Below are 23,929 nucleotides of genomic sequence, written 5' to 3'. Positions count from 1 at the left end.
TCTCCCTCACCCACCTCTCTACACCCCCCCCGTCTCCCTCTCCTGTCTCTCTTTCTGTGTCCCTGTCCCTTCTCCCTCTCCCATCCTTCTCCCCCTCTCTCCTCCCGACTCCCTCACTCTCCTCCGTCTCCCTCTCTCCCCTCAGTCTCCCTCTCTCTCCTCCGACTCCCTCTCTACCCTCAGTCTCCCTCTCTCTCTTTGTATACAGGACTATGATAGAAGTTGTCTTATCTCGTCACTGAGCATAATCAGTTAACACAAAAAACCCACTCGAGGGGGGAAACACTTCATTTGAGTCACAGCAAGACCGACTACACACTTTAATTTGTACTGGGTTTGCTTTATCTGTAAATATTTATCTCCCGAAAAATTGAAATATATTATATTCGCTCTATTCTATCAATAGCACTGAAGATGGCAAAGCACGTTATGAAATCCCTAACCAGTCTTGCCATCTCTTATTATAGTAAACACACAATCTAGAACAGCCACATCTGAATAACAAAAGTGAGACATAACACAACAGAGACTTTAACAGATTTATCCCACGTAACAGTCCCACATTCCAACACTAAACCTGGACATCAAGTCAATGGGTGACAAATAATTAAATCCAACAAAGTCAACGATACAATTACTGTACATCTCATCTGGAGTTGAATGTTTGATAGCCTGGTGGACAGCTTGGCGCTGCAGCGTTAATGTCATAACACTTTAAGGCACAGCTTGGCTGCCACTGGCACCTTCCGAGACGGGCAGCCAAGGCCGTGGCGACAGTGGGTGTCAGAGAGGGTCCCCGCAATCCACACGCGCACCTCCCAGCCGGGGGTGTCCACCACAGCGGGCAGTCCTTGCAGCTTCGCTCTTCACCTCCAACCTGGAAGACATGGAATCGACAGTGGTACAGTCGACATCTGCTTGAGTAGAAAAATGCGCCCCTATACTCTGGGTGGTGAACAAGCAAAAGCCGTATCTAAGGACCTGTGTTCCCTGCTACTCAGCTACGAGCCTGGTCAAGAAGGTTGTAAATAGGCCACAGACCGGAGCAGTTCTGATTCCCACAGCCATCTATCGGTGCACATACAACAACAACCACAAAACCACACAACTGAGGCCCAGATTCCTGGGTGAAAGCAGTTCCCGGAGGGCAGAACAGCAGCAAACCTCCCTAGAGGAAATAATGTGCTGCTTGGGGTGCGGCCTTAGTGTTTTATAATGATGCTGCTGAGCTGTAGGGAGAGAAGCAGCCAACGCTGAAGGGGATAATGAGTCTGACCGGAGAGAGGCTGGAAGTGAGGGTTACTATAAATGCGCAGATTTAAATCAATTGGTTTCAAACTGGGTCACTTGGCTATTAAAAGTGCTAAGTTAGGAGGCTGGCGAGAGGAAACGAGTCTGACTGAGTCCTGCTTTCATGTCCGTCCAACGTGACATCACAGCGTGACATCACAACGTGACATCACAAACCGTCCAATGTCACCAGATCAGAACACATCACAGGTCGTGTGCGTTGGCAAAGACCCAGTTCAGGGGAAGCAGCTAATGCATGTCTGCATTCCAAATGGCCCCCTATTCACACTACATTTGACTGGGGCCGCGTGGGGCCCGAGGGAGTCATTTGGGATGTAGTCGAAATCTAATTCTGAACGTTTGATAATGGCGGTAAATGAATAATGGAACGGAACGTCTGAGGACGATGTTCAACATATGCATGAAAGACGGAAATTGATTGAGTCTAAAACTACCTCAGACGTTATAATTAACGATTGCTCGGGAAAATGAAGAGCTTTTGCATTCCATCATATTTAATTGCAATGCCTTTTTCCACAGAGGTACTTCAGTGATGGACTGGTATAGAACACCTATCTACTCATCATCTCTCTGCAGCACAAAGCCGGTATACAAGGAAAGTGCTCGTTTCTGTTCTAACACAAGTGACTGGCCTATGGCCGTCCTTAAACTGTGGACTATGGATGGAAGGTGGACATGCAGAACATATAGAAGGCCTCTAGGTGTGACTGCTCTCCTTGTACCCTTCAACCTGTTATAACCGTCTTGCATGCTCACTGACTAAATGAAGGTCAATAATAAGAAAAATTATAAATAATAGCCCCTGTAATGGCGGGTCCCTGGCTCGTGTGAATGGACCGGAGGGTAAACATGGTTCTGACTTTTCCCAAGGTTTGGACATATCTAATAACACACACACACACACACACACACACACACAGTATGCGCGTGTGTTTGTGTGAATGAATTGGAGGGTAAGCAGACATTGACGGCACTAGATTCCCTTCAGACTCACTAAGCAGTCCACCACAACAGGGGGCGTGCCTAAGCCATTTTAGGGCATCATTAGCCAGACATGCAAATGTGTTTATTTACCCTCGTCAGCAACACTCAATTCTTCCTCTATTCCACCACGAACCGCCTGTACTCCTTTTGTGCTTTGAATTTAACTTGGACTTGGTAGCGTTACTGGCAAACAAATCTCAGAGGGTTCCTGTTTTGACTGAACGTTAGAATGGGTAAAACTATGTGAATTCGGGCACGGTGTGCTCTTCAGTGCCTGGCACCCTGGTTCAAGGAGCTCAAAAAGGGCCGCCCTCATGGGATTTTCATGTGCAACAGTATCTAGAGTGAGCGGCAGTACCCTGGGCAGGAAAAACAGCCAGCTGATGGCGGTCGAAGGGGAACGTCAAGAATCGCGCAAAGCTAACAGGCCTGCCACATATATGTAAATGGTATCGCAGGATAACTGTGGCATACACAACAGGATCTCTGAACACAAAAATGGCGTGTCTCGGACGGGCTTGGGCAAGGCAAAATGTATTTTACCATTGTCTGTAGAATGGGAGGCATTGTCATCAGGGATTTTCTGCTTTCATCAAGCTCCAGTGACCCGGGAGCCTGGAAACCTAATATTCGACTCTCCCCAATCCATTGCAAGTTGCGGCCATCTAACACCAGGACCGATCCATTTGGAAGCTGCCGGTGATTAAGTAGTCAAGGTTTAATTGGAAAAGTAGGAGACCAGGGTTAACACCTGTTCTATTACGATAAGAACCATGGGATCTATAAGGACCACAATCACCTGAATAACGTCTGAAAGAGGGAACCCTACACAGGGCAACAACCCCTTCACTGCCCTGGGACATTGGGATTTGACCTTTAGACCAGAGGGAACAGCGCCCCCTACTGGCCTGCCGACAGCACATCAAGCAGCACCAGGTCTTCCAGTCAGGGACGGATCCGAATCAACCCGGCTTTGTTACACAGTCCAGCAAACAGTGTGATGCAGGGTTACTGTACGACATGACATAAAAACACACCAAAATAAACAAAAGATGTAAATGGCACCTGTGGTTTAGTCACATAAAAAAAAAACAACATGAAAAACCCAGCTATGATTTGAAAGGCGGAAAGTGCAATATCCCACAGAGAATCATATCTGAAGACACCTTTCAAAGTTTCTTGAGGACAATAGCAGTTTGAGGAAAGGTCTGTAAATCTATCCAAAGAGTTCTACAAAGGTGCTTTCATGTTAAAAAGGTAAACTAGAAAACAAAGACAATAACATGTCATCATTAAAAAAGGTTAACGCTATGTTCAAACCTGACTGGAAATGACATACAATTGAAACAATGTCAGCCTGTTGTTATCAACGCCTTTAATCTGACTGAATTATTTTAAAGGTGCCCCCCCCCCGTCACATGGTCCTCCATCTGAGATCTCAATCTGAGAAGCAACCGCTGCTTCAGAAGACAAAATAACCGTGACAACCTAAACCGGCAGAGCAGCGAACACCTACCCCATACAACCTCCTGCACACCTGAACATCATTTTAATTAAGATTGTAATGATGTCAGGTTACTTTTGGACAAGGCTGGATCACTTTTTAAGAACAGTGTGTTTTTAAATGAGCTTGGCCGTTAGATCGGGTTGATGTGAACGTTGTCTCCCTTTGAAAGTCTACCAATTCAACTAATTCAACATTTAAAGTCACCACATTATCTACATTTCATACAGACACATAAAATCTGCAATAAACACAATAGATAATAAAAAGAAACATTGTAATACATAAAGAGCAACAACAATTATCTGTACCAGAAAGTAAGAAATTACATTTACATTTTAATAATTTAGCTAATGCTGTTATACAGAGTTACTTGCATTCATTATTGATTGCATACATTCACTTTCTATTACCAAAAAAATATGATCTTACGGGTGAAGAGAGTGGATGAATAGGCCAACTGGGAGCAGAGGATGATTAGGTAGCCATACTGATACGTGGCCAGATAGGAAATCAGTAATCAGTTTAAATGTGTCATGCAAAAAAATGCACTCTACATAAGGCAATGTCCCCATAACTGCCCTGGGGCATTGAAATTTCACCGAAATACAGCTCATAGAAATGAGGGAGTAGTAATGTTATTGCCTCACACACAGCCAGTAATCTAACACTCTGTCGCTCCCCCAAAAGGTAGCAGCCACTTAATGAAAAAAGTCCCTCTGACCTTAAAAACTCATTAATAGCCAAATCGATTTCCTGTGTGCTGCTCCAGTCACTTGAAGCATGTAAATCTAACTATATCTGCACTTCTGAAAGGTCAAACGTCTTTCTAACATGCTCTCCTTTTTCCTTGCAGTTACCAGCGCTACACTATTCAATGAGATCTGGAATGACGTTCAGAGAAATTGTACGGGGGTGTTTTAAATCACTGAACATTAGGGGATAAAAAGCTGAAAACGTTAAATTTCAGCTGAGGCGTTTCAGCGGAGCGTCATAGCATATGTAAATAGCAACATAGCTACTCCTGATTTGTCATTACATTAAAGTTTCACTTCAATTGGGTAAAGAACCATATTTAGGCTTTATATTATATATATAAACCACCTACCCAAGTACTGTTGCAGACCATGTGTAACCTTTCAAGGCAACGGTATTCCCTGATGGCATTGGCCTCTTTCAGCAGGATAATGTACCCTGGCCCAAAGCAAAAATGGTTCAGGAATGGTTTGAGGAACACAATGAGTCCAAATTTCCCAGATCTCAATCCAAATGAGCATCTTTAGGATGTACTGGACAAACAAGTCTGATCCATAGAGACACCTCGCAACTTACAGGACTTAAAGGATCTGCTGCTAACGTCTTGGTACCAGATACCACAGCACACCTTCTGAAGTCTAGAGGAGACCATGCCTCGACGGGTCAAAGTGGTTTTGGAGGCAAAAGGGGAACCTACACAATATTACGCAGGTAGTTGTAATGTCATAAATGAATGGTGTGTGTGTATACATATATGTGTGTGTGTATACATATATGTATACACACAGGTGCATCTAAAAATAAATAATATTCTGGAAAAGTTCATTTTTTTCCCATAATTCAAATCAAGAAGTGACACCTTCATATATTCTAGATTCACTACACGGAAAGAGAAACATTTCAAGCCTATTTTGGTGCAATCTTGATGAGTATGGCATTTTGGCACTATGGGCAGGTGCCAAGTCCTGCTGGAAAAGGAAATCAGAATCTCCATAAAGCTTGTCAGCAGATGGAAGCATGAAGTACTCTAAAATCTCCTGGTAGACAGCTGGCATGACTCTAGACTTGATAAAACACAGTGGACCAACATGGCGCCCCAAATAAGCACTGACCATGGAAACTTCCCACTGGACTTCAAGCAGCTTGGATTCTGTCTCTCTCCACTTTTCCTCCAGACTCCAGACACCTTGATTCCCAAATGAAAGGCAAAATGTACTTTCATCTGAAGAGAGCACTTTAGACCACAGAGCAATGGCCCAGTTCACCCAGGTGAGACACTTCTGACACTGTCAGGTGCAGGAGTGCCATGACACCAGGAATGTGAAACTTGTAGTCCATTTCCTAGGCACGTCTGTGTGTGGTGGCTCTTGATGCACGGACTCCAGCCTCAGTCCACTCCAAGTTCTTGGCTTTGCTTGACAATCTCCTCAAGGCTTCAGTCATCCCTGTTGTTTGTTCACCTTTTCCTACCACACTTTCCCTTCCAGTCAACTTTCCATGAATATCCTTTGATACGGGCACTCTGCGAACAGCCAGCCTTTTAAATAATGTAGAATATATGAAGGTGTCACTTTTTTATTTGAATTACGGGGGGAAAATGAACTGTTCCACTATATTCCAATTTTTTGAGATAGACCTATACAAACACACACACAAACACACACTTAGGTTTGGAAATTTTTGTTTCTGTACACCACCACAGTGGATTTGAAAAGAAACAACCAAGATGCAATTCAAATGCAGACTTTCTGCTTTAATTCAAGGGGTTGAACAAAAATATTGTTTGAAACGTCTAGGAATTTTAAAATGTTCATACACAGTCCCCTTATTTCAGGGGCTCAAATGTAATTGGACAAATTAAGACAATCATAAATACAATTTTAATTTGTAATACTTTGCAGAATCCTTTGCAGGCAATGACTGCTTGAAGTCTGGAATGCATGGACCAAACGCTGGGTTTCTTCCTTTGTGATGTTTTGCCAGGCCTTTACTGCAGCCGTCTTCAGTTGTTGTTTGTTCGTGGGTCTTTCTGCCTTAAGTTTGGTCATCAGCAAGTGAAATGCATGCTCGATCGAGATGAAATCAGGTGACTGACTTGGCCAATGCAGAATATTCCACATCTTTGCCTTAAAAAACTCCTGGGTTGCTTTTGCAGGATGTTTTGGGTCATTGTCCATGATCCAAAGTGAAGCGCTGTCCAATCAACTTTGCTGAATTTGGCTGATTATGAGTAGACAATATATCCCTATACACTGGAATTCATCCAGCTGCTTCTGTCTTCTGTCACATCATTAATAAACACTAGTGACCCAGTGCCATTGCAAGCCATGCATGCCCATGCCATCACACTGCCTTCACCGCATTTTACAGACGACGTGGTATCTATCGGATTATGAGCCATTCCAGGCCTTCTCCATACTTTTTTCTTCCCATCATTCTGGTACAGGTTGATCTTAGTTTCATCTGTCCACAAATGCTGTTCCAGAACTGGGCTGGCTTATTTATTTTTTTGATGTTTTTTGGCAAAATCTGGCCTTTCTATTCTTGAGGTTTATGACAGGTTTGCACCTTGTGGTGAATCCTCTGTATCTGCTCTTGTGAAGTGTTCTCTTTATGGTAGACTTGGATAATGATACACCTACCTCCTGGAGAGTGTTCTTCACTTGGCTGGATGTTGTGAAGTGTTTTTTCTTTACCATGGAAAGGATCCTACTATCATCCACCACTGTTGTCTTCCGTGGATGGCCAGGCCTTTATGTGTTGCAGAGCTCACTGGTGCATTGTTTTTTTTTTGTATGTACCAAAACTGTTGATTTGGCCACTCCTAATGTTCCTGCATTTTTGCAGCCGAAGGATGGCCTGTTTCACTGGAATTGATAGCTCCTTAGAAGGCATGTTGTGGGTTCGCAGTATCAGCTTTCAAATGCAAATGCCACACCTGGAATCAACTCCATAACTTTTACCTGCTTAATTGATTAAGAAATAATGAAGGAATAGCCCACATCTGTCCATGAAACAGCTTTTGAGTCAACTGTCCAATTACTTTTGGTTCCTTGAAAAAGAGGGGACTACATATTAAAGAGCTGTAATTCCTAAACCCTTCCTCCAATTTGGATGTGAAAAATTAAAGCTGACAGACATTAAGCAAATAGTAATTATTTAACTGTAACATTAATACATTTTGGTAAACAGACAAAATAACAAAACGTTTGTCAGTGTCCAGTTATTTTTGGACCCAACACACACATATATATTTGGCTTTTAGGACTTTCAAAAACAACAAATTAGAAAAACAGCAGTAACCTAAATGGAGGGTAAAAATGTATACTAGAACTAAATAGATTTTTCTTATGAGGTGTTTTGGTTTCTAAACTTATTTTTGAAAATGTGAACTTAATCTAGGATTTACTCAATTTCAGGGCAAAATTTTCATCTAAATCCCCCCCAAAAACGATGTGTGTGATTGCTATGCCCACAACATTATTTGTACAATCCCATAGGTTCCGCTCTGACCCCTACAGCAGAAAGGAAAGCTTGTCAACGTTCATAGCAGCATATTCTACCTTTCGCCGGGAGAGGCAGTTTTCTCCCTGTCAGCAGATGTGTGTTGACATCTGCCCTGTTAAAACTGGACCTTTCTTCACATATGCTGATGCAGCTTCACTGATGCTTTAGGTGAAACCCTGAACACAAATCAAGTCCTTAATGCGGTAATACCTTAAAGTACTTATAGTTTATAGCCTACGAAAACACTACAACCAGGAAACTCAATACAGAGCGAGAGTGTAGGGAATAAATTCACTACAGGAATCCATAGAATAAATGCTTATAGCATCATAATAAAGCCCTGTCTAAGCACAGCTGATTTATCCAAGGCAAGAGGGCTATTTAAACAGAAACCAGACGTACCCTCTACACATTGCCTCTCCACATACGTAGGCTCAGGTGGCAGCTTCATCTAGTTGTTCCTGGTAACTTCTGGCCAGTGGAATACACAATATTCATCCTGAAAGACATCTTTCTCTCTATGTCTCTCTCTCGCTCTCTCTCTCGCTCTCTGTGGCAAACGAAAGAGTGTTGAGCTCTTGTTGAATTTAATCCACATTCAAACAAGGCCCACTTCCCGTTTCTGTGTATTGACTAGGAGGGGTTGTTATTGATGTTTTCTGAGAGGGAAGAAGCCACACTCCTGACGGTTTACCTGCGTTTTGTTTCTCTCCTCTAAGTCTCAGGAGGCAGGTCCTGGCGGGTGGCTGATTAGCCCGGGCTTCCGTACCAAATAACACCCTAGCACGCATACCCTAGCACGCTACATTTCACCAGAGGCCTATGGGGCTCTATTCAAATGTAGTGAACTATGTAGGGTAATATGGTGTCATTTGTGACACACATGACCTCTGTTTGAGGACTCCATGTGCAAGAGAAGAGGGTTGAACACAGAGAAATTCTACAGACTGAAGACAATCGATGGGCTGGTCCTTGGTAGGAGGGCCTTGATTTGTGGAGGAGGTCATTTACATATCCCCGTCTAATCGCTGCAGTCGACGAGACCAGCCTCTAGAACAGACCACAGCCAAATCATTGAGTATGCGTGTGTCAATGCCGCGCAGTCTGTCATTACCCTGGGGTGATCTATCAGGATAGCTGTCATTGAAAGACAGCTACGAAAAATAAAATTGATTACGGTTTGTTGTCATTTAGTGTTTTTCTCCGGGTGTTTCGTGCTCAGAATTCCCCGGATTAGCTGGAACTGCGGGGCGCCACGTCAGGAATTGCTAATCACCATGAACAGCGCCCACGTTCCCCCTTCGTCGAAACGCATCGATGTCTGCACCGCACATGCACATACCCGACTTATTTGCCCTTCCTTGCTTTGTCCGCGGAGCCGGATTAATGAATTTAATTAAGTGGATTTCCAAATTTGCGCGTGTTTACCGCATACCGCGGACCAACGCAATTAGCATGTGGTCTTGTCCAGTGTGCAGTCGGCATCCAGAGTGTCAGGTAACGTTTACAAAGCAAGATAAACAACAGCCTCATGAAATGAATATTAATATCCACTTCAAACTGCTTTCTATTCATCCGAACCAGCAGGGCACACTGTGGCGTTGTTATAAGCAAACACTTGGTGGGGCACAAACCATTTCAAAATATAGGATACATACCAGAAAAGCTACAAAACTCCCTCTTGCTACTGATGTGTTTATTTAACTTCAACAAACAAAGTAGCTCCACAAAACACTTTTAAGGACAGAGGGGCTTGCTTCTATCAGGTGTTGTAGTACACATACTGGAGAGAGGAGGGGTGGGGGGGTTCTTGTGTAATTGCTCTCCTTCTCTCACACACATGTAAAATTACCACTGTCACATTTACAAACCTAAATTAGGAATGCAACCAAGCTCAGGACCAATGTGCCTACAGAGCCATACGCAAACAGCAATTAACTCAACACCACTGAAGGCCACAACGAAGAGGAAAGACAACTTTTTAGGGATACAGATCCATTCTATGACAACAACCTTAATAGATAAGCATGGACACACTGACACTCGACACCATCTATATCAATCAATCCAGAAATATGACCAATGCACGGACCAGCACCACAAAGGCAGGATGATAAAATATGCTTTCACTCACAAAGGCTGAGGGCTGATGTGAAGAGAAAGGTGGCACAGTGGTTCTTCCTCTGGGCAAACATTTCGGGTGACTTCAGGAATGAAGCCATGTAGCTGCTGAATCCGTTAGCTTTTCATGGACAACATGGCCATTGTGTTGAGTTGAGGTTGTCCCATGGTATTGCGAGTGAAGGTTTTTACCCTCTTCAAGGTGAAAAAGTTCCTCTCTGACTCGGATGTCGTCCTAGGTGTTGTTATGATCATTTTCAGCAGAGTGACGGTCTCAGCAAAAGCCTCTGTGAAGCTCAGTGTGGCGGTACAGAGTGGTCAGCTCAGACTTCAACTTTTCCTAGTTTTCCCAAACTGCATTGACAGTTCTACTTTTAAAGTTCCATCGTACAGCAGGTGGCCTTGGAATGCGTCTCTGTGTTGCCTCAGCAAGTGCTGCAACACGTATTGGAGCGCCAGAGAAAAAGGTGGCAAGAGTAGTTAAATACTAGGAATGTGGGTATGTCTCTTTCATTAGTGTCTGTACTCCTCTGACGTTTCCACTCATTACAGCCGCACCATCGTAAGTCTGAGCGATCAGATTTTCTCCCAGCTTCAGTGGTTCCAGCACACCCTTGATGCTATTAGAGAGGCTGAGTCCAGTCCACAAACTCCAAAATCCTCTCTGTCACTGTATTGTCAGGCAACATGTATCGCAACACAACCACCATTTGTGATTTACAGGAGACATCAGTTGTCTCATCTGCCTGTATGGCAACAAATGATGTCTCGTCCACTTGCTTGGCCAGCTCCTCCCTGTACACTTCATACATACAGTCTAACAGTTCGTTTTGTACAGTGCTAGATGTCCCTTTGAAGATGGGCTGAGCGTCATAGTGCCTCTGAAGTCTCGAACTGCCCTCACACATCTGAATATTCCAGGATTCAGGGAGTCCACTGACTCGTTGTGTCCCCGCAGTGCGGTTTCACATTTTCCACACAGTTTAATACATGTTATGATCCGACTGAGAACGTACCTGTTTTCCTCCACCTGTTTGTTATGCTGCTCAATGCAGCACCAGTATGCACTGTCAACTTGGGCTGCGATATTTACCCTTCCAAGTAAGCCCAATTTCACAGCATTGTCCAGATGACTCCTGCTGCTCTCATGTTTTGCAATCCTCTCAGAAAGATGTTTCAAATCTCTGTTACCCGTCTTTATCATCTCCACCAAATAGCAGACATGGAAAACAGAAGAGTGCCTTCTTTTGTGTGCTAACTGTTAGCCACTTTCTTTTTCAAAAACCACTCCACGTTAAACCTGCGGTTACTTTTACAGTTTGAGTGATGACAATATCCCGTGGCTGATGGGCACCAAGTCGCTTTACTTCAAGTTTCTCCTACAAATTAAGGGTTTCAAACTGGTGCTCGACTATGAAATCCATTTTATTCATTTTCTCAAGTTATCTGGCGTTTGTGAAGCTAACAAGCTAGCTAAGACAATCTACCCTCCTCGCTCATCTTGCCGACTAATGTTGGCGCCAGACAGGCAGACCGCCAATCAGGTCTGAAATACGGCATGAGCATGCATATTCATATTTTCACACACACATTACATTGTGAGAGAGGGGCTAGCCCCACATTCACGCTTAGCCAATGGCATACTACTGCAAACTCGAATCGGCAGAACTCAGTCTGAAGCAGCAAGGCAGGGACCAAAGAACATGAAATAAAATCCTAGCACAAATGATATGCAATTTAGGAAGATGCTATATTCATAGATGATAAATAACAGGAAGTAATCTTAGAGAAATAAAAATATGTTGTTGTAGTTCTTTCTGTTGACAACAGGTGGGGCTGTGCCCCACCTGCCCCTAATGACCAGTCGCCCCTGAGAGCACACAAATGGAATGGGTTGAATTTACAAGTGGAGGTGGTTCAAATGTATTTTCCCGGACAATTGGCAGGTCACTGTTGAATAAACATGAGAATAACTGGTGTATTATTCAAATGTGTGAAAAGTGACCTGCCAATGCAGAATGCATTAACGCGTTTTAGTCCGTGGCTTGGCGTTGGGACGTTACCAACCATACGTTCCTTCGTGTAGAAAAGCGTGTGTTTAAGTTGACAGAGGTACTTATGGTGTACACATAGCGGTCTTTAGCGACTCCTATCGGTTGTTGCTCGCAGCGGCTGTCAGTTAAGCAGGCAGTGTGCGATTTTAGGACGATGTTATGAAAGATTCAGTCATGATCTAAATGGGCTGCAGAATGCCTCTCTGAGGGGCAGGGCAGGGGCAATGACTGCAGCCGATCTGAACAGGCTGCGATAGCAGCCGACATCCACGTCTGCCGCTCCAAATGGCTTAACCGACTTCCAGACCTCACAGGCTGAGGGGTTTTATAGCTCCCTCAGACGTGTTATAAACATTATTTTGTCTGAAAGGGTAAACACGGTTCTGAAGCAGCGTCTTTATTAGTAATTCTTTCCCTTTCTCGTTTTCCTTGTAGCAATTTCAATGTTGTAAATTGCAACCACAAAAATATAAAGTATACATTCTGGTAACCCAGATAGCCTGTATGGAGTTTGTTTCGCATGCCAAGATGTCCAGATTCTCTTTAGCAACAAAATAATCACTTCAGAATGAGCAAACTGTGCTGGTAACACATTGCCTGTAAAACAAATTCCCCTTTTACTGAAACAGTCAAAATTATCCAAAGGATTATGATTATTTGCTGGAAAAAAATAATTATATATATATACACACACACACACACACACACGTTTGCTGTGATTCACCACTGTTTGCTGCTCACCTATTATTTTGCACAACTCTTGACATTTTCCTGAACGCCTGTCTGCCTGTTTCAAAAAGCCACAGCCATTTCACTCATCCTCGGAAGGAGAAAGGCTGTTTTGTGAACCTGACAGAATGATGACTACAGAGAGCAAATCATACTTCGACTAAAACCGCTCACTGACGTGAATCGTGCCACTTTGGTATGGAGGTACATTTTGGCTGTCTTCTTTCTGGCAGACAAAACATGGATTCCATCCGCAGAGGTTCAGAATACCCAGATACGGTTTCTCTATTAACCGTCCGCTGAAAAGCGGACAAACAAACACACACACACACACACACACACAAGACTGAAATGAGGTTGCTCCTCTGTAGTGTAACGAAAGCCTTATAGTGCCACCTGCTGGTCGACAAGGGTACAGTTCGCTGAGGCCCTACGTTTCATGAAAATATGTCATACAATTCTAATGAGGACATCAGCCATGTGTCAGTCATTGGCAGACATCTGTTAAAAAGTTGTAAATCACTGGAAACGCGATACATATAAATGTATGGGAATTGACCAGAACGGGAATCACAGTTCATAACATTTTGACAGTCATTCAGGTGAATCATTCTTGCTCAGAGACACCGCGGCTGATATTTGTTTTACCGTGCCGGCTTTGAACCAGCCCTAACCACTAGACCAGGGGTACCCAACTCTTACCCAACGAGGTCCGGAGCCTGTTGGTTTTCTGTTCTACCTCATCATTAATTGTCTGATTAAGTCCCAAATTAGAGGGATGCAATGAGAAAACAGAGTGGGACTGGCTTCGGGGTCCAGGGTTGAGTTTGAGGTCTCTAGACTATCCACTGCCCATCATTAAGGAAATCACTGAAATAATGGTTCCCTCCCTTTCAGTTTTCACCGTACCTGAGTCAACGTTCAAGGGAGAGCGTCACGAGAAGTTGAGAAGTCCGACTGAGGTGTAGAAGCCATTGCAGTCTGTAGAATACCTCTGGGAGATCTGGACAGCCTTCAGTTCCAACTCCCCAAAGTGGTACGAACCAAAGCTCTGGATTGAGAAAAAAGACCAGTTCAAACAGTAACGTTAAAACAATGTAAACAGGCCCCAATTTCCTTAACAGGGCACTACTTTTAACAACGTAGGATGTGGGCGGACACTGCAAAGCCACTAGTGAAATGTTTACCTGAATCCCCTCTACACTTCAACCTGGCCTAAGCTACCTTGTATTGGAACTGGAAATTCAGACTGACGAAGGTTAAACAGGAATAACTGGGTCTGACTTACAGGCAAAATGTAAGTCAGACCTGTAAATTTGAAATGTGAGCCCATCACAAAACAAAATCCTTAGAAATGTATACAGGTCATCACATCGCAGCTTAACACTTCCGCACTGTTCTCGCGGTTTAATAAGAACAGTACAATTTGGTCATGGCCGAAACACAACAGTGTCAAATGTTCGTTTTCTGCCAACTGAGGTCTCTTCGCTCATCAAATTCCGAGTGCAGTGTTTCCGCTTGGTTGAATGAATGTTTTTGTGAGTGGACAGAAAGCGCGTGGGAAGACACCTGGGCCTTACCACACGATTATACCAGACACGGTAGCGGAATGACAAAATGACGAGCCACTTCAGAGGTGGCGTTACTATGGCAACTACCGACGGAACACACTGCGCCGCAAAGAGACTTTCTGCTGAAATTCTCCTCAGGTTTGCTTCTTAAATGGCACCCTATTCAGTTTGTGGCACACTACTTTTGACTAGGGCCCAATGGCCTTCAGGATCTGGTGACAAGTTGTGCACTATATGGGGAATAGGGTGCCAATTGGGACGCAAGCTGCATAATGACATGCCACTGCGCAAAAAGCTCGGTCTGTCATATCTGAACAATCGAGGTACGAACAAGGTGAAATGAGACTTCTGGATTGATGGTTAAGGGAGCACTCCAGCTACATGATCATCCATCTGAAATCTCATTCCGGCTGAGAAGTCCCACCTCACAAACCAACCACTGATTTGGAGGACAAAGAGTGACGTGATTCTTGCCATCTTAACTGAATCAAACCTAACTTACACTGCCATTGGTGCTGATTTGTCTGCGAAGGGAAGTGACAATGTGACTGGAGATCAGGAACACTGTCCAGGAGGATGGCATGGACGTGTCAACCACTACCATTCCCAGAAGACACCAGTCAAACCACAGAGGCTAGACTGAGGTGCAAAAACACTAGTTAGCCTCAAAACCAGATATAATGTGTGTCAGAGGGATGGCAAGAGGAAAGTGTGGAGAGGTACTCGTTTATGAAATGTTGATGTGGGGAAAGGTGGATATGATTCACTGGGCCGATGGCTTGGCGGAGCCCCATTACTGTGTGGGTTTTCACATGTCAGTAGGAATTATTTGTCACTTGAATAGATATTTTAAACCAAAATAATGCAGTTAATTGATGAATATTGAATTAACTTCCTCGCACACTAAATGTAAATCTACTACATATAAAAGGGAAAAAGGCAACCGACAAAATGTCGATAAACTACAACATTTTTTCACCACTAAAACACTCCAAGGATCTGAGAGCAATATCATTATGTAGCGGTAGGCACGCCCGTTAGCAAGCACTACTAACCATAGCTGTAAGTCAGCTAGTGACATGACCTCACCGTGCTGAAAACCAAAAACAAACCATATCTATACCTCCTTTAAAGGTTTTATTAACCTCAGTTTGGGGAGTTAATACACAGGTTATACATAATTTTGAATTTTATAACCACCTCTGACAGTGGTGTTAATATATGTTTTGGAGTGAATGTGATTAATTACGGTAGAGCAAGTGAAGTCACATATGATAGCTAGCTAGCTAGTAGTTAACATGCTCAACAATGTGCCAAGACAAATTAAACAGTCTTGTCATTCTTTCTATAGAGAGTAATTTACTAAAATGACTTTAAAGACATTTTTAATGACTTTGTTAACAATAAGGCTTGGCACTGGGCTCTTTGTGTGAAGTAGCCTACCAAAGGCACATTATGGAGATGTCATATAGAATACAGAGAACAACAGGGACCTTGGTTTGAACTAACATATTCAGTCTATTTAGTCCTCTGTTTTATGCAGCATAAACTTAAATGCTTAAATTTATATTTTGCATACATTATGCATACATTATGCAACTTTAATTTGAAACATTTATTTGAAACTTTGATTTATGAAATTCCATAAATCACTGTTTCAAATAACCGATAAATGGCCCACACAATTTGTTTTATACTTGTAAAAAGTGTGGGTCATTTATTGGTTAAGAATATTTATATGATGTCCACATTATGTCCTAAATATGTAGTTATGGACAATGTGGACATCATATAAATATTCTTAACCAAATTAAAGTTGCATAATGTATGTTTAATTGATTTTATTGGCAACCGACAAACATTTCCACTGAACAAAAAATGCAACAATTTTAAGGATTTTTCCTGAGTTACCATTCATTATGAAGACTGATTTCCATATATGAACTGTAACTCTGTAAAATCTTTGAAATTGTTGTGTTTATATTTTTGTTCAGTATAGTTGTGGATGAAAAAGCTTGGCATAGGTATTAAGTAACAGTTAGAGAGAGCTCTATAACCCAATAGTGCACAAACACGAGCACACTGATCATGGCAGACAATGACACTGCATCGTTCTGATCTTGTACTGGTATGAATGTCATCTATACTTGGAGGTTAGGGGCCCAGGCATGTACTTTGTCTCGAGGCCCAGAATTCTGGACAACCGCCCTGCCACTCAGATACAACCAAATGCCTCAACACTCATTGGACAACATTTCATCATGCAGCAGGTCAATGACCGCAAATACTGACATTAGCAAGGAGTTTACTAGGCCCAAACAAATGGAAGGTTCTTGACTGGCCAAATCAATCACCCCACATGGATTCCATTGAGCATGGCTTTAACATGCTGAAGACTGAAGGCAAACAGGCCCGGAAACAAAGAGGACCTGAGGATGGGGGCAGAGCCGAGATGGCAGAGCATGGCCAGGGAAGACAGACAGCAACGGGTGTGCACCCAAACACGACCATTTCATTGTACATATTGTCCATCTGTGTCTATGACATCCTAACAAGTTGGGACTACGTAAAAAGGTTTGTCGTTTCTAAGCGGCCCATGTAGTTTGTAGCCTCAAACTGAAGCTGACAGTCTGCACTCGAACTCTGTACACGTCATTTCAAACCCGGCGCACTGAAATACAGAGCCCAAAACAAATAGAAAGAACCTGTCACTGCCCAAATACTTTCAGAGTGCACTTTATCTACTGAGCATTGACACAGGTCGACGTCATGGAGCAACGTGGGCTATGATACAGTGTTTTTCTAAACGAAACTCTTCGGTCTGCTATGCAAGTGCAAATGTGTTCTTAAAGGATCCAATCAGTTGGCTGGGACAGGCATAAAACTATTCCAGCATCGTGTTCCCGGTGACCAGAATCTGAAAATATGTTGGGTTTTGCCATATTTCAAGACATCGGATTACATTAGTTAAAGGCTGGACGACGAGTTGATCAGCGGATTACAGTGTTTAGTGCCAAGCCAACAATCAATATGTCCCTGGGACTAAAACACTGCTCTCTATTCAACGGGCTGACAGGCTTCAGCTGATGAATACCAGTAGGTCTTATATTTCACCACCAGGGGGCAAATTCTAGACCAGAGCCAGGGAAAACGTGGCATCAGCTACACCTGACTGGCTCGCCTCAGCGAGTGTGCTAAATCTTAAGAGTATGAGGCTTAACATTATCCTGGAATGTTCTTAATTACTTAACTGAAAAGTCTTTAAACACAACATGTTATTGTGTAACTAATTAAAATATCAAAGACTAGAAGAAAACATTGTTTCTCAGGGGAGCGAATATGTCCTATGAGCATAGGCTGGTTATAAGACCGTGCTTGTGTTCTTATGCAGACAACACGCTCAAGTGGAGGTAAAAATACGGAAAAAAATTTGCCAGAAATACCTTCTGTGTATTTTCTAATGTGTCACTGAGGAAACCGGGTTGATTTGAATTGACCTCTGACCTTTAAAATGTTCCTGGCATCAAAGGGCTCGCGCTCCTTCATGTTGGTTCTTCTCCCAGCAACGTCTGCTGGAAAACACAAGAGGAAAAACACAACTAGTCAAAACTGAGCAGTGTGTAGTAAGAACAAGAGGATAAGCTAAGGTTGTGTCAAGTCTTTTCAAATATGGTTTCGGTGTCCTGTAACCACAGGAAGAGCCCGGAGACTACCGCTGCCTGGCCACTTCTTCAACCCTTCGGCATAAACACGTATCAGCGTAATAGGTGATGTAAAATAACCACACCACTGTTCACAACACTAAACTCGAACCGGGTGGATCTCTCCATGAACTCTCATGGGAGATATGATCCTGAATCAACCCCTGAATCTGGAAATGTATTTTTTATTTTTTTAACACAAACAGTTTTTGGCTTCGCTTTCCCCAGCCACACCCCACACCTTCATCCATCAAAATCGCTGTGTCCAGCCCCGATTATTGGCTATAGCGGTGATTAACAACACAAAGCTGACCATTCATCTGGCACGCGGCCACCGAAGTAACAAAAAAACGCCACGCCGTCTGAAACACAACAACACCCATCCACATCAACACCATCTGTGGGTGGACGGGCGCATTCCCTCCCTCTGACCGGCGCCCTGATACTGTGCACTGGGACGGTGTGTTCTCCAACAGCACACACAATGGGATTCATTCATTTGGCCGTGGATCAAGTCCAGCCATGGTGCTCCCGTCATGCACGAGCCCACCCAGAACTGGCCAGCTGGAGGGACTGGCTGGCCCAAAAGGGAGGGTCTAGAACGAGGCGTACCAGTGACAGGAGCAGGGACTGTTGACATGTAGACTTTGTTATTGTGTTTGTGCTGTTGTCACCACTTCCATGCCATTGATGACGGGGACAGTGTTTTCTGGCCCCGGCTTGTTTTCACTAATGTGATTGTGTCGACTCTGACTCAGCGGCCATCTTTCTTTCTGTGTGTGAGCGGAATAAGTGGTAAACAGTCTCCTGTTATTAGAAGGTTGCCATGTGTCAATTATGGACATATTGTGGAGAGCCTGCTTGGTCGAGAGGACTGTGACACTTCTCTTGTTTTTTGTTCCTAGTTTCTGTGGCGTGAGATGTGTGGCGTTTGTGGTGAATCTTTAATACACCGACAGCTGTCCTTGTTTTCTAGTTAAAGCTACAGCTCAGTGTCTCCCAGTCCTGGTCAACCTTGCTGCGGTTCCCCAAACAATTAACTAATTAACTACCGTCTAGGTTTTATTCTGAGCCAGTAAAAGGTTAAAGGAAACACTTCCCTTAAGGCCATAAATAAAACCCAGCACTTATTAGTCTTCCTACCTGAAGCATCCTTCCTGAACAGTGTGTTCATCACTGTGCCGTGCAGTTTCACTCTGTCCCACTCTCTGACCATGAGCCCTGTGGAAACAAAGTGATCCAGGAGCCGATCCGCAATGGCCTGCAGCCTGAAAAACCCAGAGAGAACACAGGGGATTGGCTAGTCATTCTTTGCAGAGCAAAATGTGGTTTAGCCAGATAACTTGACTATACATTCTGATACAACCACATTCAGATACAAACACATTTTTTTAAAGATAAACTTGAAAAGGTTTAAATGTAGTGTCTCTCCAATCTTTTTCTTAAATACCAAATCTAATTTGGTCAGATCTTTTTGTAGATTGTACTAAAGTACAGCTCCGGAAAAAATTAAGAGACCACCGCACCTTTTTCTTTCCTTTCCAAAAAAGTTGAAAAGGAAGTTTTTGAGTGAGGAACAGAAGGGTTAAAATTAAGAGACCACTGCAAATTAAACACTTCTGTTCCTCACGCAAAACTTTCCTTTTCAACTTTTTAGGAAGGGAAAGAAAAAGTTGCCGTGGTCGCTTAATTTTTTTCGGAGCTATATATGTGTGTGTTAATGTTGTGTGTTGTTTTGTTCACTCAGGTTCTCTATTATCTAATATTAGATTTTGGTTGGACATCTGATAACATTCAGTGCCAAAAATATGCAAAATTGCAAAAACTAAAAATAACTTTTACTGCACCGTTTTCTGTCAACATACAAGACAGTTATCATTAGCAATACAAAGACATGGGTAATATTGCCGAAAATCTGCCAAGAAACATGTTTATTCAGGCTTTTCTTTAAAAAGAAAAAGAAAAAAAGTATTTACAGGAGTGGGATAATGCTGTGTTGATTATATATTTGCTGGAATCTTGCAGTGTCTGATTATAGTGAGATTTCTTTATAACAGTTTGCGTCGGAAACAAATGAAAATTGCGTGTACTTTCAGAGTGGAATGGAGAGCCTCCAACTCAGTGAGCGGTGAGCTACAAGCAGATGTAAAAGAAGGTTCAACAATGGCACAGACCACATCCAGAAAACAGAAGTCACAGTATCCGAGTCCCAAGAAAATGAACCATGCCCTTACTTGTCCGAGCCATCTTTAACTTGGACCTTGGCATACAAGACATCCACCAGTGCCGGGTCATCATTCATGTACTCAATGCCGGTTACGTCCAGCAGGAGAGGCCTTTGTTCTGTGATGGTACTGAACCGAGACATAAGACACCGTTATATGACATATTTGAACTAAAACTCACAGTTAATTAACGTGTAATCCTTTATCCATTTTGAATCTTTAGACAATCCTTGGAATTATACTGTGCCAAGTGAATCCGGGGCTTGTGACAGAAAACTGAAAGATGTTCCATTCTTATTGGATCTAGACAGCCCAGCGCTGTCTCATGCCTATTTGAATCCATTAATGAACATGACAGTGTTGTCTGTCGGTCAGAAACCTACTTGATAATGTCCTGACAACGCTGGAGTTGTTCACACGCTCTCGTTACTTCCAGGTCATTCAGGAGAACCAAGGTGCCCACTGTTACATGAAGTTTAGCCGGGTTCTGAAATATGCTTTCATCAATTCCTTGATCCTTAACAGGAGGAGAGGGGAAGAGGGAGACCTGAGGTGAACAGACCGCATGGAGAAACCTCGCAGGGTGAAGTTGCTCTTAGACACTAATTACACAGAACAAAATTATAAACGCAACACTTTAGTTTTTGCCCCCATTTATCATGAGCTGAATTCAAAGAGCTAAGACTTTCTATATGTACACAAAATGCCTATTTCTGTCAAATGTTGTTCACAAATCTGTCTAAATCTGTGTTAGTGAGCACTTCTCCTTTGCCGAGATAATCCATCCACCTCACAGGTGTGGCATACCAAGATACTGTTTAGACAGCATGATTATTGGACAGGTGTGCCTTAGGCTGGCCACAATAAAAGGCCACTGTAAAATGTGCAGTTCCATCACACAGCACAATGCCACAGATTTTGCAAGTTTAGAGGGAGTGTGCCATTGGCATTCTGACTGCAGGAATGTCCACCAGAGCTGTTGCCCGTGAATTGAATGTTCATTTCTCTACCATAAGCCGTCTCCAAAGGCGTTTCAGAGAAAACACAAACTGTCAGAAACCGTCTTAGGGAAGCTCATCTGCATGCTTGTTGTCCTCATCGGGGTCTCGACCTGACTGCATTTCGTCATCGTAACTGACTTGAGTGGGCAAATGTTCACATTCGATGGTGTCTGGCACTTTGGAGAGGTGTTCTCTTCACAGATGAATCCCGGTTTTCACTGTACAGGGCAGATGGCAGACAGCGTGTATGGTGTCGTACGGGTGCACTGCACTATCCATCCCTCTACCTGGATAGAGCCGAACTGTCCAGCATTACCATTTCTCGGGGGGGGGAACTCTGGTCCCCACATAAGATGTAGTAAAACCAGGATCACCAACCCACACCCTTACCTGAGAACACTGCTCCAACACCTGATCTTTAAACCTGAGGAACCCTTCCTGGACCTGAGGGTGGTTAAGAGCGAAGGACAGGAAGTGGGTGAAGGGCTGCTTCCTCCGAAAGCTCTCCAGCAGCACTTCAATGCGAGTCACTGCAGAGGACACGGCGGCTTTCTGGGAGCCAGTGATCACTGGAACAGACATTTGTGATTTTAACGTGGGAACCTGATGATGATTATTACACCGCTATGAATGGACAGCAAAGCACTGAAAATCAGCAGAAATCAGTCCCAAAGTTTTTGCTGTAAAGTCAACTCCAAAGGTCATCATCTGTGTTCCAATGGACACTGTTTCATCTTGTTATGTGTGGGTATCTTTGTAAGAACATGGCTCTCATGTATGTGCTCATATGTGCCCCATGTCATCAAAAGTACTAATCCATGTCAAACTTCATAATTTCATTGCAAACCAAGGTGTGTCACTGATTCTACCGATTATGCTACACATCTAGCCTATAATGAGAATCAAACCACTGGTATTTTGGTGACTGACCCAATGCCCCAACCGCTAGGCATTCGACCACCCCACCTTGTCATTCTGGCCATAGGAGTTGGCGAGACAGAACATCGGGTCATCATATAGAACCAGGCTAGAGTTTCACATTAATAACTTGAAAATAATTGTTGTTGTGTCCTTGGGTAAGGCACTTACAGTAAGTACAAAATGTCCCTGTACTTACTGTAAGCCCCTTTGGATAAAAGTGTCTGCTAAACGACTAAAATGTAAATAGATGTCTGGTTTGTTCTGGTCTTCTTGCTCTGATCCAGGGCGTTATGTGCGGCTTCCTGATTCTGAGTCTTTCTATTTCTATTTCTGGCAGTGGCAAGGCCATCGTAACCACCCAGGGAAAAGCTACACGATACTGTTCTCCCCTGCTACTAAAACCCCACTAACCAATCTGTCCTTCCACTCCTGGTTTGGGAATGTTGATGGACGTCTTCGTGTCTGACTCTAGCCTTCGTCGCGTTTCTCCTTTTTTTCCAATTATGTACCTGTTCAGAACAATAATATGCAGCTCTGGTTAGTTGACCTGGACCACATCCTGGGCCATTGTTTTAACGATGTACACACATCACATACACTCACTGGCTTCCCAAATGGGACCCTTTTCTAATTGGCTCCGGTCAAACATTGCATAATGGGATATGATTCAGGACTCATGGACTACAAGGTGTTATTAGCAAACTCACTTGTATAGAACAGATGGGACGTCAATGGCACAGCGGAAACCTTTTTCAGTCGGTTCTATGGGGCGGCTGTCACAGGACCCGTCTTCTTCCTCTAACGGTGAACTCGCTACACGAAACAACAAACGTTAATAAAGAGATGGACGGGAATATCTTGCCAGCAAAATAGCAGCACTATACGACCACCAGACTGTTCATATCCCCGGAAATAGAAACACTACTGACAGTAAATGTGTAGATCGTCTGTAAATACATATTCAACGATCTTATCTAATCTTGCTCAACCCATTATTTTATAGCTGATGGTACGTTGATTCTTTTGTGTTCTGTACCTATATGTTACCCACGGCCAGCAGCGCCATTATAAAAAGTACAATTAAGAATGAGTAATTGTAGAGCAACGGGAGGGTCAAAAAGACTACAGTAGTGATTACAGATTTTGGATAGGAACAACACACCCTTTTTGGTAGTCAGCTACACTTCAAAGTATGTCTTGATAGAATAAAGTAAAGGACACTGCGTAGTACCAAACAGTATTGTATCAATATTTCTTATAGAAATGTAGCTAGTAATATCGCTAATTAAGAGCTAGTATTGCATTTAGGAACTATCACCTGGTGGTCCCATGTAGGAAAAGTCCTCCTCTTCCTCCGGTTCATACTGGTCTTCTTTGATAGTATTTCTTCTGTAAATTCTGCCATTTATGTTGATCAATGCTGGACGTAAGACGTCCATTATATTACTTAGTTAACTTGAATGGTAAACAAAACCAAATATATTGTTTTGTGGCAGGCAGCTAGGTGTGTAAACTCTCACATTATTTTTTGCGACATACGGCAG

The 23,929-nt window shown here is 43.2% G+C and overlaps 1 protein-coding gene across 2 annotated transcripts; it reads right to left on the bottom strand.

The window, feature by feature from the left end:
- Positions 1 to 525: 525 nt before the first annotated feature.
- ascc1 (activating signal cointegrator 1 complex subunit 1) lies at positions 526 to 23,921 on the bottom strand. Of its 2 annotated transcripts, none has more exons than XM_010868467.5 (10): positions 23,704 to 23,921; positions 23,093 to 23,198; positions 22,797 to 22,894; positions 21,855 to 22,033; positions 20,847 to 20,980; positions 20,473 to 20,592; positions 19,382 to 19,506; positions 18,042 to 18,109; positions 13,876 to 14,017; positions 526 to 877 (listed from the first exon to the last, which is right to left on the bottom strand). In XM_010868467.5, exons 1-9 carry the CDS (start codon positions 23,822 to 23,824, stop codon positions 13,901 to 13,903), a joined length of 1,068 nt encoding a protein of 355 aa, XP_010866769.2. In that variant the 5' UTR covers positions 23,825 to 23,921; the 3' UTR covers positions 526 to 877; positions 13,876 to 13,900. The 2 variants fall into 2 exon arrangements, with proteins under 2 accessions (XP_010866769.2, XP_019903172.2); XM_020047613.3 differs by having other exon boundaries at positions 18,042 to 18,106.
- Positions 23,922 to 23,929: the final 8 nt, after the last annotated feature.

Source organism: Esox lucius, chromosome 6 (genome assembly GCF_011004845.1).
Source record: "Esox lucius isolate fEsoLuc1 chromosome 6, fEsoLuc1.pri, whole genome shotgun sequence".
Classification (NCBI taxonomy): domain Eukaryota; kingdom Metazoa; phylum Chordata; class Actinopteri; order Esociformes; family Esocidae; genus Esox; species Esox lucius.
Note: the sequence above shows the minus strand (reverse complement) of the source record. Positions and strands in the feature narration are given on the sequence as shown.

What these genes read in the sequence shown, in the direction of transcription:
- ascc1 (XM_010868467.5), bottom strand. Translation starts at nt 23,824, where the DNA reads ATGGACGTCTTACGTCCAGCATTGATCAACATAAATGGCAGAATTTAC. An exon ending in TGTTGGAGCAGTGTTCTCAG is followed by an intron (nt 20,981 to 21,854) that starts GTAAGGGTGTGG and finishes CCTCCTGTTAAG; the next exon opens with GATCAAGGAATTGATGAAAG. An exon ending in ATGCCAGGAACATTTTAAAG is followed by an intron (nt 14,018 to 18,041) that starts GTCAGAGGTCAA and finishes TTCTCAATCCAG; the next exon opens with AGCTTTGGTTCGTACCACTT.